The following is a 20,524-nucleotide window of genomic DNA, read 5'->3' on the forward strand; positions in this document are numbered from 1 at the left end:
ACACAGCTGAGGTTTATTTTGTTTACCCCAGGGATTGTGTGAAGTACATTTCAAACAGTTGCTGCCTCGGTGACTGATCCTTCTTGTAACTGTATTAAGGGCATTAGTCTGTTGAGAAAACACCACTCTTGAATATCTCCCAATGGAAATTGGGATTCTTCAATGTCATTAATCAAAGATGGCACTTTCAGGCTGTATCTTCTTTGCAGCAAACAAAAATCTCTGTCTTTCTACAACTTGCATTTCACAATATGCCATGTTTTCCCTTCAGTGCTTCTAGAAGGTGTCTTTGCACTGTGAATATAATCCTCAGCCTCTCAGACATCCATGAACTTCCATGGGAGCAAATACTGACTCTGCATTTATTGTCTTTCTAACGAGCTGTGGAGTTAAAAGTGGAACCAGAGCTCTTTTAAACCATGCTTCCATTGTTTTTGTTTCCCCCATAAAAAGAAATAAAACTCCAAACATTTTAGATGACATAATTGTTCAGAATTTTTCTGGAGTTTAAAATGTTTTGTAGTTGGGTATCCTTTAAAGTCAAATTTGGGTGACTTAACTAGCTCCTGTAAGGAAAACTTCTGGATTGGATTTGGTATTGGAAAAAGCACATCCCACCCTATCAAAATACTCTGATTAGGAAACAGAATCTAGTAAGAAAACCTATTTTAATCTCTCTTATAATGATGGTTACTCATACATTGTGATTGGAATAATATATCTTCCCAGAATATTATATATCCAAGGAAAATTTATTGCTCAGTATTTGTGGTTGGGTGAACTCTTAAGGCTGATGGCAGATGCAGATGCAAAAAAAAAAAGGCATTTTAAACAAAACGTGGCATCCTGTTCCACCTATGCTTGGGGTCATGATTGTAATGCTGTCCTTGATATTCTATAATCAACTTCCAACTGGAGCTAAGAAAAACTTACTGAAAGTCTTGTCTCTGTTAGAAAATAAATTTACCTTGTTCAAAGCATGATCTGTTAAGAGTTGCGATGTTAAATGTTGGTTAATAGTTGTGCAGCTTTATTTTTTTGAAAAGAGGCACAATTAAACTATTGACTTTGTTTACTCTGTCACCCTTGATCCCTAGCACTTCTATTCAGATACAAATTCATCAATGTATGCAACATCCTTTGTAATTTAAAATAAAAATTGTGGAGGAAATATTGTCTTGAATCACTGTGTGTGTGGAATGATAGTGAATGGCATCTGCTGAACTAAGTCCTCGGTCTCCTGGTATTTCCAGGAACTTTCCTTTGGAAAGGATGACAGCTAGGTAAGGAAATATCTGTTTTTTCCTTCTTCGTGCTCAGCACTGCTGGGTCAGTGTAGGACCATCTGGAGAACCTGGATTAGTGCCTGGAGAAACCGGCTCCCCGCAGGTCCTGTGGAAATGTCTCCAGCTCCTTTGGCCAAAGGGTCTGAGGGCAGCAGGGAAAGGCCGCGGCACCAGCGGGGAGTTTGTGGGACTTAAAGCAAAGGGCATTGCCCTGCTTCTCATTTCAGGGCTGCAGAAGAGACCTCGTGTTCCCCACCCTGCTCATGAGCAGCGCCAGCCTGGCCTGGCCAGAAACCCAGGGCGGCTCTTGGCGGTGAACCTGGAACTTCTCCAGAGGAATCTTCTGGCTCTGCACAACTCCCTGAGGGACGGCCAGAGGGGCTCTGCTCCCAGGGAACAGGGACAGGAGAGGGAACGGCCTCAGGCTGGGAATGGGGACCCTCAGGATGGACAGCAGCAGGAATTTCCCCATGGAAAAATGGCCACTGGAACTACCCAGGGAGGTTTGGAGTCCTGGAGGTGTCCCAGGAAGGGCTGGAGGTGGCTCTCGGAGCTCTGGGCTTGTGACAAGGTGGGGATGGGGCACAGCTTGGACTCGATGTGTTTCGGAGGTGTTTTTTAGCCGCGGTGATCCTGGGATTCTGTTGCTCACACCAGTGAGCCCTGTGGGGCAGTGCGTTCCCGGCGGATCAGCCCCGCGCTCGGCCACCCGTTCCCGGCGGACCGGCCCCGCCGCGGCCCCTCAGCCCCGCCCGCCGCCCGCAGGGGGCGCCCGCGCGCCCCGGCCCTGCCCTGCCCGGCCAAAATGGCGGCGGCGGCCGCGGCGGTGCCGCTGCGGGTTTGCCACCAGGAGATCGTCAAGTTCGACCTGGAGATCAAAGCGGCCGTGCAGGTACCGCCGCCAGCCCCGGGACACCCCGGCACGGCCGCGGGGCGAGCCTGGCCCGCGCTGACCGCGCCGTTGTGTTCCAGGACATCCGGGACTGCCCTGGGCCGCTCAGCGCCCTCACGGAGCTCAATGGCGCCGTGAAGGAGAAGTTCCGACACCTCCGCGGCCGCATCCAGGTGAAGGGCCTGGCCGGGGGCTGCTGAGGGCGCCGAGCTGTGCTCCGGACCCAGCGGCTGTGCTTTGGGGGTCTCGGCTGTGCTTTGGGGGTCTCGGCTGTGCTTTGGGGGTCTCGGCTGTGCTTTGCGGGATGCCGGCCCGGGGCTGGAGGATCCCGGCTGTGGGTTCCTGCCGGGGTTTGGGGTGTTCTGCGCGTGTTTTGGGGAATCCCGGCCTTGCGTTTGGGGGTCCCGGCTGTGATTTGGTGAGTCGCAGCCCTGGATTGGGGGTTTATCAGATAAATCTGCTCCGAATCCGCTCCCCGGCCGGGGCTGGGCTGTGCGAGTTGCGGGTGGTTGGTGAGGTTCTGGTGTTTGTGCTCTCCGCCAAAGGAGCTGGAGCAGATGGCCAAGGAGCAGGACAAGGAGTCGGAGAAACAAGCCTTGCTGCGGGAGGTGGAGAACCACAAGAAGCAAATGCTCAGGTGGGTCCGGCAGCTGGTGCTGTTCCCAAGTCCGCTGTAACCAGAGATGGGCTGAGTTTGCTGCCTCAGAGTCTGGTTTGGAAGTGCAGACACTGACACGTGTTTTACCCCAGCCCAAGAGGTCAGGGACAGAAAGGGTACAACTCCCTTCTCCTGGCCTGATTTCCTAACTCTGATCTGTCACTTTGAGCACTTGAGCTCAAAGGAGGTGGATGAGGAGTCTGTTGTTTGACAGCTGGCACAGTTTTCTTCTTCCCTTGCTTCATAAATGCTACCCTGAGGAGTGGGAATATCAGGATAGAATGCTCTTGGTGTGTGCAGGAATAGAGAGAAAGTGTAGGGCTGAGGGAACTGGAAAAGGGGCTCAGCCTGGAGAAAAGGGGGATCAGGGGGGACCTTCTGGCTCCTGCCAGAAGGGGACAGCCAGGTGGGCTACCATGATGAGAGGGAACAGCCCCAGGCTGGGTCAGGGCAGGCTCAGGGTGGACAGCAGCAGGAATTTCCCCATGGAAAGGGAGCTCAGGCACTGGAAGTGCCCAGGGAGGGTTGGATCCCCATCCCTGGAGGTGGCACTCAGAGCTCTGGGCTGGGGACAAGCTGGGGATGGGGCACAGGTTGGACTTGATGATCTTGGAAGTATTTCCCACCGCAAATATTTCTTGGATTCAGAGGGTCTTTGCAAGTATTGGGGTGCCCAGTTACAGTGGAGGTTGCTTTGTGAAAATTGTCTGTGCTTGCAAGGTGTTCCTATCACGTTACAACACTCTGCTGTCATGATTTCAGCAACCAGGCAGCCTGGAGAAAGGCAAATCTGGCCTGCAAAATTGCTATTGACAACTCTGAGAAAGATCAGCTGCTGCAGGGAAGAGACATCTTAAGACAAAGGTATTGGACTGTCCCACTGTACTGTGGGATTTAGCAGTGTCTCCTGTATTCACTCATTTTAAATGGAAGTGACATCATATTTTTAAGTTATTTAATTATATCAAGTGTAGCTTTTTTTTCTGAGTGCATTTCCCTTTTGTGGAGATTTGGGCTGTTAAAGATTGTGATGAATTCAGGTTTTCTTGGCATTGGCATGTCTAAGCAGAAAAGGGAATAAATTAACCTTCATAGCTTCACATATTGTCTTTTACATTAATTCCAGATAAGTTCTAAACAAGAACTGGATAATTATCCAAGCTGTTTTCACATACAGAACTGGATGTGAGTGTGTGCAGGCTGTGTGTTGAGAGCAACAGCTGGGATACTCAGGATAATAAAATGGGTTTGTGTTGGTGCTCCCATAGCAGCTCTTGGAGTTAACACAGTCCTGGCAGAGCAAGTGCTGAAATACAGGCCCCTGTGAGATTCTGGGCTGTTGTTTGGGCTTGGGACTTCCATATTTTGTGATTATTTTTTATTGTTTAGTTGAAAATAATCTGAACTTCTCATGCAGTGAAAACCAGTTGTGTCTTTTGTACACTCCAGAGATGTTTAGTGACAAGTACCATTCTAATCTCCCTATCAGCAGCATTTTCCCAGAGTATCCAAAGAAATAATTTTGCCCCTTCCTGCTTTGCTTCTTTTCCTTTTCAGGAAGACCACAAAGGAGAGTCTGGCAGAGAGTGCAAGCAACATCACAGAGAGTCTGATGGGCATCAGCAGGATGATGTCCCAGCAGGTGCAGCAGAGCGAGGAGACCGTGCAGACCTTAGGTACAGCTGGAATTTTGGGATGGGGTGATGGAAGCACCTTTGGTCAGCTCTTGTCAGCCCAGGAAGAGGAGCAGAGCAGGAGAATGTGCCACAGTGATGATTAAAAGACTGGCCAGCAGAACTCCTCTAACAGCTGGACATAAACAGGAAATATCAGTGTACTTTGTGTGGAGTTTCTGTTTGTTGGGGTTTTGGTTTCGTGATCATGAGAAGGAAAAGGGGTCAGGATGAGGTTTAGTTTCTTGTAAAAGCAATGTGAGCTCACACAGTGCCCAGAGTGCATTTGGTGTTACTCTGTGCCACTGTCCTGGCATGGATTTGGGAATAGCAGAGGAAACAGAGGTCCCTGCACGGAGGAAGGAGTGTCTGGAAGGCTGCTCCAGCCAGGCTCCAGCTGGGATGGCTGAGACACTGAGATCAAGTGCCTTGAACCCGAGGTCACTTGCTCTGTCAGCAGTGCATCAGGGACTGTGAAACCAAGATTTCACCCAGTTCCTTGGCTTTGACTCCTAAAACAATAAATCAAGTGACCTGTCAGAACTGGTGATTCATGGAGCATTAGAAGTTGCTGCCTGCATGCTCTTCCTAGCTGTGCTTTTGGGCAGGAGGGAACTTTAAAGACAAGGATAAATAACACAAGTTTGCCCTCCTTGCTTTCTGCCCCATCTGAGGGTGGCAGCTGGGCACAGTTTGTTGCTGCAGGAGTAGCATGTTCCTTCTCCCACTAAAAGGACAGCTTGGCAGGCACTTTTTCACTCTGTTTCTGAATGAGCAGCACTTGGAATTCATCAAGGGAAAAACTACCAAAGGTCATCTACAAAACCCAGCTGCAAATTGAGTTAGTAGTGGGAATTCCTGTTTCCTGAGCATTCCCTAGGATGAAGTGAGTGTTTGAGGCTGTGGAGCAGGGAAGCTCTGCTTTGTCATTAACTCTGGGAAACAAATTGTCTGTTTTCACTTGGATCAAAATGCCTCTTGAAGTGGGATGGGACAAATTGTTTTGCAAAATATTTCAGATTTATTTCTGCTCTGTTTTTGTGAACCAGACAATGGATTTGGCCTTTCTGTGAGCAGTCAGGTATAGGGTGATGCACTGTCCTACAGGCTGTGCTTTCTGTAAAGCAGAAAAAAGGGGATTCCAGGACTTTTGCTTTCATTTAGCAAATTGAAAGGAGCAAGGCTAAAAAACTGGGGGCATGTGTTTGTTTTGTCACACACTTCTAGTTGACCCTTCTCATAGACAAAAAATTGCTATGTGTGTCAAAAATGACTATTAAAAACTGCTTGAGCTGAATAATTCTGCAAGCTCATTTGAATCCCATTGCTTTACTGCTGGGGCCTGGGGGAACACTTTCAGTGGTGCAATTAATATATTCAAATATTGCCCTGTCCTGCTGCTGCTGCTGATTTTTCTCTCTAGCACTGTTTCTATTTCACTCTGTTTCCAGCAGTGCTGAAAAACCTGAACTAGATTTGACCTGCTAACCCAAAAATTCAAAATTCAGGAACTTTCATAGGATCTTTAAGCTTTTCAGTGCTTTTATTTCACTTTGCACTTTTCCTCAGCACATCAGCACCCCTGAGCTGTGAGAACTCTGTGTCTGTCTCACCCACAATTCAGCCTGAGCCAGAAGGATCCCTCAGGCACTGTCTGTGTTACCAAATATCTCATCCTTACACAATTTGATGTGTATTTTTGAAGCACAACCTGCTGATTTCAAATTTTTTCTGTTCCCCTTTAATTTCAGCCAATTCTTCTCGAACCATCCTGGAAGCAAATGAGGAATTCAAGTCCATGTCTGGCACCATCCAGCTGGGGAGGAAGCTGATCACCAAGTACAACCGCCGGGAGCTGACGGACAAGCTGCTCATCTTCCTGGCCCTTGCCCTCTTCCTGGCCACAGTGCTCTATATCCTCAAAAAGAGACTCTTCCCATTTTTGTAAAACTCCAACAATCACTGAACTATTAAAAGAAAAATAATCAGAAAGAGATGGTTGATAACAATGGGGCTTTTAAATGAAATAATAAAGGGATGTTGCAATGGCTGGAGGAGCTTTAGAGTAGGCAGGAGTTTGTGCTGTCCCCGTGGAGCTTGTGAGCTGCCTGAGAAGATTTTAATAGATCATGCTGTGGGAAGAAGAAATGCCAATTTGCCTGCTGGTTTGGGGAATCAAACTCTTGAGGGACTGGGCACCCAGAGGTGCCAGTCTGAACGTTCAACCTCCCACTGATTTTTGCCTTGAAATTAAATTTTGTCCTTTTCCTGGACTGGAAGCTGCTCTGACATCTGTGTGTAAGGTGCTGAGAGAAAGAGGAAGGATGGAAGAGAAAAACTCACACATTCCATTAATAAAGTATTTATTGTAATCATGTCAACAGAGTTTTGTTTAAAAACAAAGTATTGAAAGAGCCTTTCAGTGTAAAAATTCTGCTTTTTCTTTGGCAGCAGTGGATTGATTTTCTGGGAGCATAACACAGCCTGGCTCTGGCCTTGGGAGGGCTCTGAGCAAAGCAAAAATGGGAACCCAGTTTGTTACTGTGAATTCACACAATAGATAAGGGAATTAGACTGGCAATCTCTTAAAATCAAAAGCCTTTTTCCCCCTTTATATAATTTCACTTCATGCTTAATCTTTACAAAATTACTGCCAAGGTGGGCATTTGGAAGTTGGAGGGTTTTACTCCTATTTTGTGGTCCTGGAACAGGCAGACTGGACAGAGTGAGTGTGGTTTTCCATATTGTTCATTCCTTGTATTTCAGGGCAGTTCTTCATCACAGCCTTGTGATACAGAATTGCACCAAGAATGAAATAAATTGACCATGTGCACATTTGGGGTTTGAATAAGAGAAATGACTCAGCTTTAAAAATCTAATCTTTGTGACTAAGCCTACCTGCATAAACTCAGTTTGCAGAGAGACAGTTGGAGGCAAAGGAATTAAGGAAAAAATAGCAAGGGCTACTGGATTTTTTGGGAGCGGGAAAGAGGAGAAATTCCAGGATGCAGCAGTTGCTCTGCAGCTCTTGGTACTTGAATCATTTCCTTCCACAGGCAGCCAGGAATCACCCAGGCTCCTGGGCCACAGACCTGGCAGGAAATAAGCAGTGGACACAGCCAGATCAATGTTCTTTCCCTTTGGGGTGAGAAGGGTGGTTTGGTGCTCAGCAGCTGCCCTGGAGCAGAGCTGGTGATCCCCTGGCTCCCTCCTGGCACGGTGGGATGCCCCAGTGAGCTCTGATTGTGCCCAGCTGGGCTGGGTGCTGCTCAGATCCCTCCACACTCACTCTGCTGCCTGCCTCGCTCCTCAGCACAGCTCCTGCAGTGAAGGTAGGACTGGCTTTCTCATTTTTTTGGGAAAGTTTGTTGGAGCAGAATTTTTGGGAAGAGGAAGTGCTTGTGCCTGGCTTTTTGTTTGATCTGGGGAATGTGGAAAGTTGTGGCTGGGCAGCTTTTCTGTGTCTGCAGAGGGTTTTATATTTGCACTCGGGATGTTGTGTCTTGGGGTCTTGCTGCTGTGTGCCCAAGGTTGTGCGGGGAAGGGTAAAAAATGGCATTGTGCTGGTTTTTTTGAAAGGGAGCAGTATTTTCTTAGGTGTGTGCCTTGCCAAGTGCAGCAGAGCCAGCAGGGATGGTGAACATGGAACTGTCTCTGCATTTTTGGTCTTGGGCATGACTTGGGAACAAGGACTGGAGCTGTTCTGAGACCAGGGGCTGCAGGAGCAGAAAGGGAAGAAAGAAAGAAACAGGTCTTTGGAGAAGTGTTGAGGTTTTTGCACAAGTAAAAGCAAACAGAGGAGCTTTTACTCCTGGGCCATTCCTCCCCACAAATGGAGGGTGGGATTTGCTGTCACAAAACAGTTGTACTAAAAATATTTTTCCTTTGAAGAACAGCACTCCTCTAAAATAAAGAATAAGGAGACTCCAGGAGTTTTTAAAAGGCTGAAATCTTGCTGTGGAGCTGTGGGGCTGAGACAAGCAGCTGGAAGCAATCAAGTAGCTGTGGGTTAACGAACTCCTGCTCATTAGCTGAGTTGGGGGTTCGTTAGCTGTGTCCTGCAGGCAAAGGGGGCTGCAGGCACTGGAGGGACTGTGGGTGTTTGGCTGCGCAGCTGGAGCCACTTAGGGATGAGGATGGGGCAGCCCTGATGCCTCAGCACATTTAGAGAGTTTAGAACTTTGAGGTTTGTGGTGAATGTGAGGTCCTGCTGTGGAGCCCGACCCACTGAGAGCGATTTGCTTTGTCTGAGCACCTGTGGAAAAAAGGAGCAATGCCTGAGGTTGTCCCTTGGGGTGTCAGGAGCAGGCAGTGCTGTTGGGTGTGTCTTTGTTGCCAGCACAGGGGTGGTGGGCTGTGGATCCAGTCCCTGTCTCTATTCCCGTGGGCAGGTGCATGCCAGGTGTTCATTAAATATCATTTTATATCCCTGAAATCTGTAGCATGAGGGCCACTTCCAGAGCTTCAGTTAGGTCTGTGTTTCCTTGTCTTTTCGAGGTTGCAATAAACATGGACCTGAGGAGAACTGGAAATTTAACATACCCCCATAAGTGTGCTGAGACCAACTTGATTTGATTCATAATTATTTTATTATTGATTGTGGTGTTATCAAATACAGAAACATTGCAGGGTAACTCTGGGAAAAACAAATGACAAGGATAATACTGTTTATTCCCTCCTCCCCTCCAAGAATCAAGGGGAAATACAAAAGCTGTGCTTTGGAAATGCTTTCCACATAACTGACTTTACCAAAATGGAAAGGTGAATTCATAGCTTGGAGGTTTCTAAAAATGTCTCTGCCAAATGTGTGTGGCTGCTATCTCGTGCCAAGTGGCCCAGAGCAAGGCAGGCAAGTCAGGCTGCAATCTTTGGGGGCTGAGAATATCCAGGGGACATGTGCATACTTGTCTGCAAATATGTGGGGCTCCCCTTCAGAAAAAGTGGGGGGTGGAAATCGGTTTTAATGTTGCTTTGCCACCCTGTTTGTAACGCTGTGATTCTCACAGAAGAGAATCTGAAGCAAATTTATTCCCCAGATGTGGCGTCTTGGTGATTGTACATTTCTGCAAAGCCCTTTCTGTCCCTGAGGGTGTGCTTGTCGTGTTTCCTTCCCACAAAGGTGAGAATTGTTCTCCAAACAAGCTGCAGGTGCTTTGTACCACAACCAAATGCCACGTTCCAGGCTCTTAAATCATCCTGCTGCTATTGAAAGCTGATTGTGGACTTGTTCAGGCTGAGGCAGTTGAATAAACACAACTTTATTATTACCTGCTAGCTTATATAAAATGGTACAAACTCTGTGCCACAAAGGGAATGACAGTTCCACTGGGTTGAAATTTGGTTTTCTCACGTGAGCCTGTGATGAAGAAGACTCTGTGTTTGGGTGATGGAGTGAGAGAGGTGGTGGCTCATTGTACCTGTGCCTTTGATCCTCTCCCATGTAGAGAGTCTGAGGGAGGGTCTGGGATCTTCATCAATTTATTTGGGTTCAGACCCTGACCCTTCATGTGTTCACTGATATCTCTCCACTTGGGTCAGCACCTCCAAGCGTTGCCTTGGGCTCTGAAATGCTGAGTGAATCGTGAGGCTCCTGCAGCCTTGCAAAGCCATCCAACAGAATCGGGCTGGGGTTGTTTGGCTCAGCTGGGCAGAGCCTGGTGCTGCTGACTGGGCCATTCACTCAGGAGTTGGACTTGATGGTCCTCGTGGCTCCCTTCCAGCTCTGACTGTTCTGTGACTCCGAGCTGAGAGGGAAATCTGCTGAAGGTCATCCAGACACTGCCCCGAGATCCATCCAGCCCTGCCTGGGCTCTGGATCCAGATCCAGACCCAGGCTGTTCCTGCTGTGGTGACCCTGGGCAGCTGTGGGACAGTGACCCCGCTCCAGCACAGGCTGCTGTCACACCTTGCCCTCTTCCACTTGGGCTTCCTTTTATTTTTAACCTCTCAGCGCTGATCAGATGCCATCGCTCCCGACCTTCATCCCCCGCTGCCGCATCGGAGCCGCATCCTCTTATCGGGGGCTGTGCCGGGGCTCTGGGGAGCCTCTGCCCCGCTCTGGGTGTCGGGGCCGGCATGAAAGGAAAGCAGCACTCGGCTGTTCCGAGCCTGGCCCGGCGATAAAGCCGCGTGTGTCCCTCGGGGCCGCGATAAGAGCCCAAAGGGCAGGCGGGGAGAGCGGCTCCGCGGGCATCAGCGCACACCCCGCGCTGGAGATAGAGCCGCGTATATATAGAACCACATGAAAGCTTCTCGCTTTCTTCTTTTCAACAGCGGCAGGGCTGAGTGTCACATCCAGGGACGCTTTTGGGAGCTGACCCCGCCGGGGTCTGGGCTCGCTGTCCCCGCGAGTTGTTCCAGTTCGCGACGGCCCGAGAGGGGATGGAGATGTGAAAGCCAAAGCCACCGCAGAGCCCTGTTCTGCCGTCCTGATAAAGCCTCAAAGAGCGGGCACGGCCGGCTCCCTGTCCCTTTATCTTCCAAATGGACAGCGGGACAAAATTTTCCTGTTGGGGTTATTGGCTTTTGGTAGGTGTCACGCAAGCTCTGAGCTGTTCTTGCCGCTGCTGATGGGAGATAACTCTGTCAGAGGCATCTGGGTGCTGACACTGTGGCCAGCCAGCCCGAAAGGAAGATAAGGTTTTTCTATATTGAGTAAGTCTATTGATCCGGTCGGCCTCCTGTCCTGTGTCCGATGATAACTTGATGTTTCCAAGCCTCCCCTTGCTCAGTATATTCATAGAAATGTAGTATATACATATTAAAGAATGATAACTTGCTTATCATTTATATCATCACTTGTATTTCACATTTCACTGTTGTCTGCTGATATACATCTAACACTATATATATATAAATGTAGTATATTTTGGATTAAATAATAGAAGATTCCTTTCTCAGCTGTGTTCTTAAAAGATGCTGCTTTTGCTGCTTCTCATTTGGATATTCCTAGCAGCATTTGCAATTTCTTCGTCATATTATTCCCATTTGTTTAAATGTCAGAGATGATGTTTGAAAGTAGTTACAGCAAAAATGAAAACAGTTTTATGTCAGTGGCTCCTGGCTTTCACTGCCTGCCTTCTGCCAGTAACCTACTTATTCAAAACCAACCAATAAGAAATATTAATTTATTTTTTTCAAGTTGAGGAAAAAGAAAACCCAAACAACCATTCTCTTTATCTGCAGATTTATTTAAAATACTTTTGATTTTGGTAATTGCAGCCTTTGACCTAAACTTTGCTCCTGATCTTCCACAGATTTAATGGAAAATAACTTGGCAGGCAATAAATAAGGTAATGTTCGTGCTGGGAGACAGCAAGTGGGAATTTACATTCTCATTTCTGAAAGCTAATTATTTTTTGTGAAGATGCGGGGTTATATTTAGGTTTTGCAGAGCTCACCAAGAGCTTCCTGGTCTTATCACCTTGTCAAGAAAACCCCCGTGTTTGTCAGAGGATTCCAGAAAAGATAGTGAAGAAATGCCAGTGGAGAAAGCCTCACTCCTGCGACAACAAACAGTAAATACAGAAGGAGAAAAACCTTTTATGTTCTCTCCTAAACTGCAGGTGAAAACTTTGCCCCTGCAAGAGGGGAATGGCAGCGGAGCTGTTGTGGTGGATTAAAGCCAAAAGATACCAGTGGCTCTTTCTGCCCTGCCCGGGGCACTGGATTCAGTGACTTTGTCCAAGAGGCAGCCGTGTGTTGTTAATTCGTGTATCTCACCCTCATTCCTGGGAGATTCCTCCTCCCTGACCCCACGGGAGAGGTTCCTGTGAGCCCAGGGGTCCTTCAGAACGTGTCCAGCAGCTCTGCTGACAAATGACATTTTCTGTGTTTCTCCTCCAGGGCTCAAGATGCGACGTTTACATCCAGGATCAATTATTTTTAACTGAAGAATGATAGCCCTGCGTCAAAATTATCTCAGGGCTTAATTCACATCAGTTAAAGCTTTTCAAAGGCTTATTAAAATTCCTTAAGTGTGTCCAGCTTATCAGCAGTTGAGTGTCGATGGCATTATACAAATGCTGCTATTGGAAATAACTGTTTTGTTTGGCTGTATTATTCTCATATATATATATATTGTGCCTGGGACTATTAATACTACTTAGTACTTACACAATTCCTTTCATCTGGTGATCCCAGGGAAGCAAGGACTGCTCTCCCCTTTGAAATATGGGAAAACTCTCACGTCCAACAGCTGTGCCTCAGGCTTGGATTTAACATCTTCTGCTGGATCCTGCCAGATTTTAACAGGACTTTGTTAATTTGTGCTGCTGCACCTTGTCTGGTGTGGAAAAGCACAGGGCAGCAGAGGTGCTCCATTGCCTGTGGTGCTGGAAAATGCAGGGATTGATGTGGAAATCAGTCTGGACTGGCAGCAGGGAGGAGAGGTGATCCTGAGCAGAAATCACTGCAGCAACCCCTGTTATGGGGCAAAGGAAAGTGTGAGAGGAGCGTGGATGGGTTTTTGGGGGGGAGGAGGATTTGTCCCTCTGAGTGTCCCCGTGCTGGCAGAAAATCTGAGCACACAGCTGGATTTCCACTGAGAGGGGCAGGGACAGGCTCTGAGGAGCTGTGGATGCCACTTGTTCCATGTTCCTCTGCCAGTCCCTGGCGGTGGTGAGCGAGGAAAAACCCTGGCTGTTACACAAATGTAAATGCCTTTCCTGGCACCTGATAGAGCTGTGGGAGATTGGGATGGGGTCGTAGATGTGTGTGAATAACCAGTCAGAAACCTTTGAGATTAGTTTGCAGATGTTTTCCTTTTTTTCCTTAGTTTTATCTCTTTTTTTTTTTCCCCCACCCTGCAATTTAACTCATTTCAGGCAGTGGTGGAAAAATGTGGAAAATCTAGATTTTATTATCATCTGTATTTACTCCAGACTGAGGTTCTGTCTGGAGAAGCATTTTCAGGAGCTGATCATTTATTGCAGAAACCACTAGGTAGCACTGTGAAATAAAGTTCTGCACCACGTTCTGCTTCCCTGAACAAAGCCCTACCAATTCCAGCCTGGCTGGGCTCAGCATGGAATAAAGACAGCAAGGGTGGAATTAAAACTTTCTCCAGGCTTGGGTTCACAGTCAGGTGTGGGAGAAATGAAGCTGTCAGGGGAGGTTTAGACTGGATTATAGGGGTTCTTTACTCACAGTGCCTGATCACCCTCTGGGGAAGAACCTTTTCCTAAAATCCAGCCTAACCCTCCCCTGCCACAGCTCCAGACATTCCCTTGGGTCCTGTCACTGCTCACCAGAGAGGAAATGCAAGGCACTGATCTTGATTTAACACTTTAAAAGGTTATTTTTCCAAAGGAACAGAGTCAGCTAAAAACTTGGTTTTGGTTATTAGCTTTTCATTGAAACTACTTCAGTCTTTGGTTTATTAATCCCCCAAAAATCACTCAAATAAGGTAACTTGTCAGGTTTATTTTGCAACTTGTAGGCTTCAACAAGCTAGCAGGTTATCCTTCTGCATTTTAAATCTGCTCCACAGAGTCAGTGCACAACATCCAAACCTCAGAGCACTCTATGCCCGTTTCTATTTCAATTCCCAACTGCAACGTGTGTTCCTGCAGCAGCCCCATATCGCTGCTTTTTAAAATTAGCCCTGGCTTTGGCTGCTGGAGGGAGAGGAGACATGATAAAGGGATTGAGCATCACGCTCTGCCAGAGCTGCTGGGCTTAAATCATCCAGTTACAGGAACCCTGAGCTGCTGCTGCTGCTGGAAAGCTCTGCCTGGTCCCTGGCTCCAGGGGTCACGGGGGGTGTGTTGGTCACTGTCAAATGCTTTGGGGAACTTCAGTGCTGCCTGAGGAGCTGGAAATTCAGAGGAGAGGATTCTTTCTATGTGTCTGCTCTGGCTGTACCTGATGCAAGGGGTTTTTTTTAATCTGCAAAATCAAGGAATTGGATGAGATGGTCTTTGTAGGTCCCTTCCAACTGAGTTATCCCATTCTAAAATTATTCTGGAAGGACATGGAATTGTTGGAGCCAGTCCAGAGGAGGCCACGAGGTTGATAAGGGGGCTGGAGCACCTTTCCTTTGGGGACAGGCTGGGAGAGCTGGGAATGCTCAGCCTGGAGAAGAGAAGGGTGTGTGGAGACCCCCCAGCACCTTCCAGGATCCAAAGGGAAGAGGGAGAGGGGAACTGGAGTGTCAGGACAAGAAGGAATGGGTTCAGGTTGAAAGAGGGGAAATGTAAGTCAGGTAAAGGGAAGAAATTCTTCCCTGTGAGGGTGGGCAGGCCCTGGCACAGGTGCCCAGAGAAGCTGTGGCTGCCCCTGGATCCCTGGAAGTGCCCAAGGCCAGGCTGGACAGGGCTTGGAGCAGCCTGGGACAGTGGGAGGTGTCCCTGCCATGGCAGGGGATGGAATGAGATGATCTTTCAGGTCCCTTCCAACCCAAACCACCCTGTGATTGTGCAGAAAAGCACTTTTTGAGGTGAGTATAATTCCCAGTGTCAGGGAAATGACTGGGGAGTGCTGACCAAAGAGGGCAAAGTGCCTGTGCTGAGGCTGACTCCAGTCCTGGGCAAGCCAAAACCATCCCAGCTCGAGCTAAAACGAAAGAGCTCATTTTGCCCTGACAGGAGCCTGAATTGCTCCATGTTTTCACCTTTTTATAGGTTTGGCCACCCTGGCTTAGAGCAAAACAAGGCTGTGGCCTCACCTGCTGCTCTGAGGGTGTCTGTTAACACTTGCAGGGCGGCCGCTTTCCTTTATCTGCCTCCTTCTGCACCATCTGCAAGCGAGTTATGTGGGATTTTCATCCCCCTGAGGATTTATGGTGACCTCTCAGGGGCCTTCACCAGAGGATCAATACCCTCCTGACACCTGTAGATCAACATAAACTTGACCCTTGGTCTTGACAGATCCATCTCTGCAGTTCCCTTCCTGTGAAGCCTCCCTGGGGCGGGAGCAGCGCTGGTGGCACAGCAGAGCCCCTCCATCCCAAGGTCAAAAAGTCAAAATGATAAAGGAAGGCCAAGCCTGTGGTACCCAGGCAGAAAATCGGGGTAATAACGAGGGAGAAGCTCCAGCCAGGTCCCTGCAGGACAATTCACCCTGTGGGTGATGCTGGGGTGGAGGAAAAGCTCTGTGAAACTCCTCCTTCCATGAAGGGCTGTTCCCTCCTCGGGGTTTGTGATAAGGAGGGATCTGCTGCTTCCAAAAGCTGCTCATCCTATCTTTAGCTCAGGGCAGCAAATGTTTCCTCTCTTTTGAAAAGTCAGCTCCTCTCTGCAAAGGCTTTCCCTCCCTCATCCCATCCATTTTTCCATCCAAGCACTCCAGAGCAGGGATTTCTGTCTCTGCAGCTTTTCCAGCTGATGGAGGATCCTTGTTCCTCCCTTAGGCTCTGCCTCTGGAATGCCACACATGAGGTGAAACAACCATCTCAATATTCCACAGATGTCAAAGCTACAAATAAATTTGGCTTCTCAATTGCAAGACCTCAGAACTCTTGAGTTTACCAAAAAATAAAAGCCATAAAGCAACAAGCAGTGGATGCTGCAGCAATGGCAAATGCTCTGCAGAGCTGGATTTTCCCAGACTGATTTTTATTTAAAGTCTTTGCTTTTCCACCTAAGAAGTTTTCCACAAAATTTCAGTGACAAAAATAAAAATAATAATAATAAAAAAAAAATCCACTCATCAATTCTGTATTTAAGGAAAAGATAGAAATACAGAATTAAGACCTGAAGCCAACACTTTTTCTCTCAATTGATTTTGAACCCCTGCTGCTTTCATTCGCCTCAGAAGTGAATAGGATGTTGTTATCTTGGCTGATAAAGCAGGAATGATCTCAAAGAAGACTTTTTGAAAGCATTGGGCTAGGGAATTTTGGAGGCACACACCAAAACCTGCAAAATTTGTCATCTTATTAACAAGATGGTGTAAATGAGAATTAATTGCTTAAATGTCCTCTCCATTCCCAGCCAGCCTCTTTTACCTGAGTTCAGTTCCTGTTTCTGGATGTTTCATTTCCCCTGGGTGTGAAATGCTGATCCCTGGTTGCAGGGAACGATGGTGCTCAATAAATAACTTTGTGTGTGCGGCTTAGAAAATCTAATCTGGAGGAAGTGAGGACGTGTGGTTAGGAAATACTCACTAACAGGACCCAAAGCAGGTCCTGGGGGGATGCTGCTGGTGCCCAGCCCAAGGACAGGAGGATTTTTGGTCCTTGCACTGCCTGGAGCCATCCATCATCTCCCTCTGTGCCCTTGCACCACCTGTCTGTCCCAGCAATTAAAACTGAGCTAATGAAGACAGCAGGACATGAAAGGAGGAGCTGATCAAAGGGAGCAGAGCACGGCGTTTCCACAGCCGGAATCTCGAGGCAAACGTGGTCGGGAAAGGAAGAAAATTGAAGAGGATATTTAGAAATGAACCTGCAACAGCCCCATGTTGTTCCTGGGGGGTGATTCTCTCGTGTGCTCCTGCTTTTGGGGTTTTTGGCAGGGAAAAATGCTGAATATTTCTGTTCACCTCATTACCCTGGCAGTAATCTGTGTGTGTACACAAATGAAATGCTGTAGGTAATGCTGCTGCTGAGGACTTGAGAGGAAAAATTGATTTCCAGTTTGAACTCCTCATTGTGTAAGAAGTTATTTAGGTTTCTGTTCTCAAGGTGAAATATTGGTGGGATCTAAATGTCTAATCAGGTAAATGGTCACCTCTGGTCTGGCTCCCAGAGAAGCCAATAATCAGCAGCTTTCACTCTTTTTGAGGTTGTTTTTTTTTAATTAATTTTTCTGTGTGCAAGTAAAAGGGGAAGTTTTGGTCCCAGATGGGCATGTTGGATGGCAGATAGGGTCAAACATCTCTTTTTATGGCAGCAATTATATTTTTTTTTTCTTCAGAATTATGGTTAAATAAAGATATTTTTTGGCATTGCTTGGGAAGGGCCGTTCCTAAAGACAGCAGTGAGGAACCCGTGTTCTGTGTTTGTGGCTCCAGGATGGGAACTCCTGCAATCCCCGTGGATGGGGAACATTTCCTGGGCATGGAATTGACTGGTGGAACTCAAATAAAACCCAGAACAAACAGGAAAGCGCCTCTAACCCCCAGAAGCAGCAATAAATAGCAGGAGGACACTGGAGCCTGGGCAGGGGAGCGTGCCAGGAATGAGCAGAGTGTCAGTGAGGCTGTCTGCTCCCTGAGCCCTGGATCTGTGGAATCTCCAGTGGGATTAGCCACGTCTGTAGAGTGTGGAACTGCTGCTCTGAGGGCAGCTGATCCTCCACGATGCTCAAAGCAGCAGTGAGATTTCCATTTTCCTCCTTTGAAACAGCATAAATCATCTCTTTAACACCATTAGGTTTGCTGGAGTGGAGGCAGTTGGGTTTTCATCCTAATTTTTTCAGTGCTTAAAAATGGGGGAAACTTGTTTATTTGACTGAAATGAGTATGAATTGTTTTGGTGATTTGTTTTTTGAGTGGTTCCTCTTGCTCCCAGCCAGCACTGCCCGTGTCTGTGTGCTGCCCCTCCACTGCTCTGGCAGCAGCTTCTCTTCTGCACAGATAATTAAGAATACAAAAACATCCTGGGCCAGGAAAATGGGATTTGGGGACAATTTCTAGGAGTCAGTGTTGTGATCCAAGCTTGTGCTGGAGGACGATGTAATCAATTTAGGAAATGTCTGCTGTGCTAAAATAAACTCTGCTGTGTTCTTGTGGCAGCAGAGAGCACCAAATCCTGCTCCAAATGCACAAAACCCCTGGAAAATGACTGAGAGCAGGTGTTCTGAGCTGTGGTTGTTAATAACTTGTTCAACAACCAGATTTGTTGGTTCCAGGACTAAAACTCTAAAATGCCTTTCTAAATCCCATTTGTTTCTTACTAGCTGGCTTTGAGAGCAGCTCCCAGAATCTGAAATACTCAACAAATCTTTTATTTCCTCCCATTTGAGCCTGTTAACTCCTGACCTTACCCTCTCCACAGCAGTGTCATTCATGCCTTCAGCTTACCCATCTCCACAAATAACAATTTAGCTCCAGGATATCTCCCCCAAGACAAATTAATCTTAACCAATCCTAAAAAATAAAACTTTGACCACTAAGATTTATTCCCATCTACAAGGGTGGGGCTTTTTTGGGTTTTTTTAATGGGCAATTTATTTTTCCAGCACTCCAAACCTAGCAGGAATTGAGTAAACTCTGCAGATTTTGTGTGGGAGAACCCCTGGGCTGCTCTCAGCGGGCAGGACTGAGCTGAACCTGCTGCAAACACGATGCTCCTCTCTAATGGGGTTGGGAAAAATGCCCAATCTCCTGGTTTAGACCTGTGCTTTAGCCATTTGGCCCTGATTCTTTACTGACACCCAGAAATACATTCTTTTAAAGCAGGGATGACTTGAGAGATATGTTACAGTCTCAGTGGAGTCGGTGCTCCAGCTGCTCACACACACAGCTGGTTTAAAAATGCTTTGCTCTTCTAATGCTCTTCTCCCATTTGGAGCCCTAAAAAACCCCAAAAACGGGATTGGAAATCGAAAAAATGGGATTAGCACCCCCAAAAATGGACTTGGGAGCCCATAAAACCCCACTGGGAGCCCTAAACCTCCCCAAAAATTGGGATTGGGAGCCCAAAAAATGGGAGAAATTTCTCTTCCTGGGTACTCAGTTTCTGGGAAAGAATTTATTTTCTGTCTCGGCACATTCAGCCAGGCTCCACTGAAATAATTTCTATTTCATTTGAAGTTGCAGCGACTCCTTCATGCAAAGGCAGAGGAGCTCGCGTGTTTTTCCTCATCTCAGCAGCCCATCAGCACCAGGCTGGGCAGGACAATGGGAAATGTGGCTGGGATGCTCAGAATTGGGTCGTGCTGCATGAAACGTGGAGTGGCAGGGTTTAAAATGACTGCAGGAGGCTGGTAGAGATCTTCAAGCAATTTATTCTGTGTCACTTTGCCCAACCTTGATTGATGAACTTGCAGAAATGCATTGCCAGCTCTTGATCTGCTGGGAGAAATCTCTGTTCCCCTTCTCCGCCTCAAAATACAGCGATTATTTCATGTTTTAGGTAATAAACCACCCAGGAGTGAAAAAATCGGATGCCAGCCTGAAAGCCCATCCCTTTCTCGCTTTGGGAGTGGCGTTTTAAAGGTGTTGATTCTTGTTAATAATCCCCATTAAGAAGAAATCACTTACTGCCGATACTGATCTAAACTGATGTCAGGGAGATGAATTAGGGGCTGTGGAGAGAGGGTTGTTGATCGGTTGTTTTCCTGCCGAGCTTCTCAGGAACATTTAAACACTTAATTCCTGCCAGGACCGTATCTTGTTTTCGGACTCCAGAGAGTAATTTCCTACCTGAAAGCTCCTTGAGTTTAAGGAATAAAATTCTGGCATTTTAGGAACTCCACGGCTGTTTTTTGGGGGAAAAACAATTACTCCAGTTCCTACAAAAGTGCTAAAGGCAGGGGATTCGGTATCAGTCCCTTGCAGCTGACAACTTGTTCCCGTACAAATTGTGTGAATTCCAAAGAGTTTGGGTAAATGTGCAGTTTGTCTCAGGAAGACTGAGCTGATCTCACCCTGTCACCTTCAGGTGGAGCTGGGGCACTGAATTCTCCAAAAAAACCTGGGTTTGAGCAGAGCCGTGAATGCCAGTGCCAGGCTGTATAATCCCCAAAAAATCTGAGGGAAGGGCGAGATCAAATCCAAGTGCAAATCTTATTAAAAGCGTTTTTCCTGCAGCCCTTAGCACGCCCCCGGGCGCTGGGAGGATCTCTGATTTCGGGTTCCCTGGGGAAACGCCAGCATCCTGCGCTTCCCTCTGGAATAACCTTTCCTTAGACAGGCTTTTGGTGCTGCTCTGGAGGTGGGAAACCCTTCAGGCACAGATTTGGTAGGTGCGGTTTTTCTGAGCCTTTCAGAGGGCTGGGCTCAGAGAAGCACAAACCCGGTGCTTTTGGAAGTCCTGGGGGGACCTTTTGCCCCCGCCTGACCCTGTGGGCTGAGCTGGAGAGATGAGAATAGGGAAATGATCCACCCCCTGCCCATATCAGCGTGCTGG

The 20,524-nt window shown here is 47.5% G+C and overlaps 1 protein-coding gene across 1 annotated transcript; it reads left to right on the forward strand.

Annotated features, from left to right (window-relative positions):
* The first annotated feature begins 2,073 nt into the window (after positions 1 to 2,073).
* BNIP1 (BCL2 interacting protein 1) lies at positions 2,074 to 6,890 on the forward strand. Its single transcript, XM_005523674.2, has 6 exons — positions 2,074 to 2,178; positions 2,259 to 2,351; positions 2,724 to 2,815; positions 3,599 to 3,700; positions 4,394 to 4,512; positions 6,261 to 6,890. The coding sequence occupies exons 1-6, from the start codon at positions 2,092 to 2,094 to the stop codon at positions 6,455 to 6,457; spliced, it is 690 nt and encodes a 229-aa protein (XP_005523731.1). The 5' UTR covers positions 2,074 to 2,091; the 3' UTR covers positions 6,458 to 6,890.
* The last annotated feature ends 13,634 nt before the right edge of the window (positions 6,891 to 20,524 follow it).

This window comes from Pseudopodoces humilis, chromosome 17, assembly GCF_049639895.1.
Source record: "Pseudopodoces humilis isolate 2021_Gansu_Grassland_sample_001 chromosome 17, ASM4963989v1, whole genome shotgun sequence".
NCBI classification, from domain to species: domain Eukaryota; kingdom Metazoa; phylum Chordata; class Aves; order Passeriformes; family Paridae; genus Pseudopodoces; species Pseudopodoces humilis.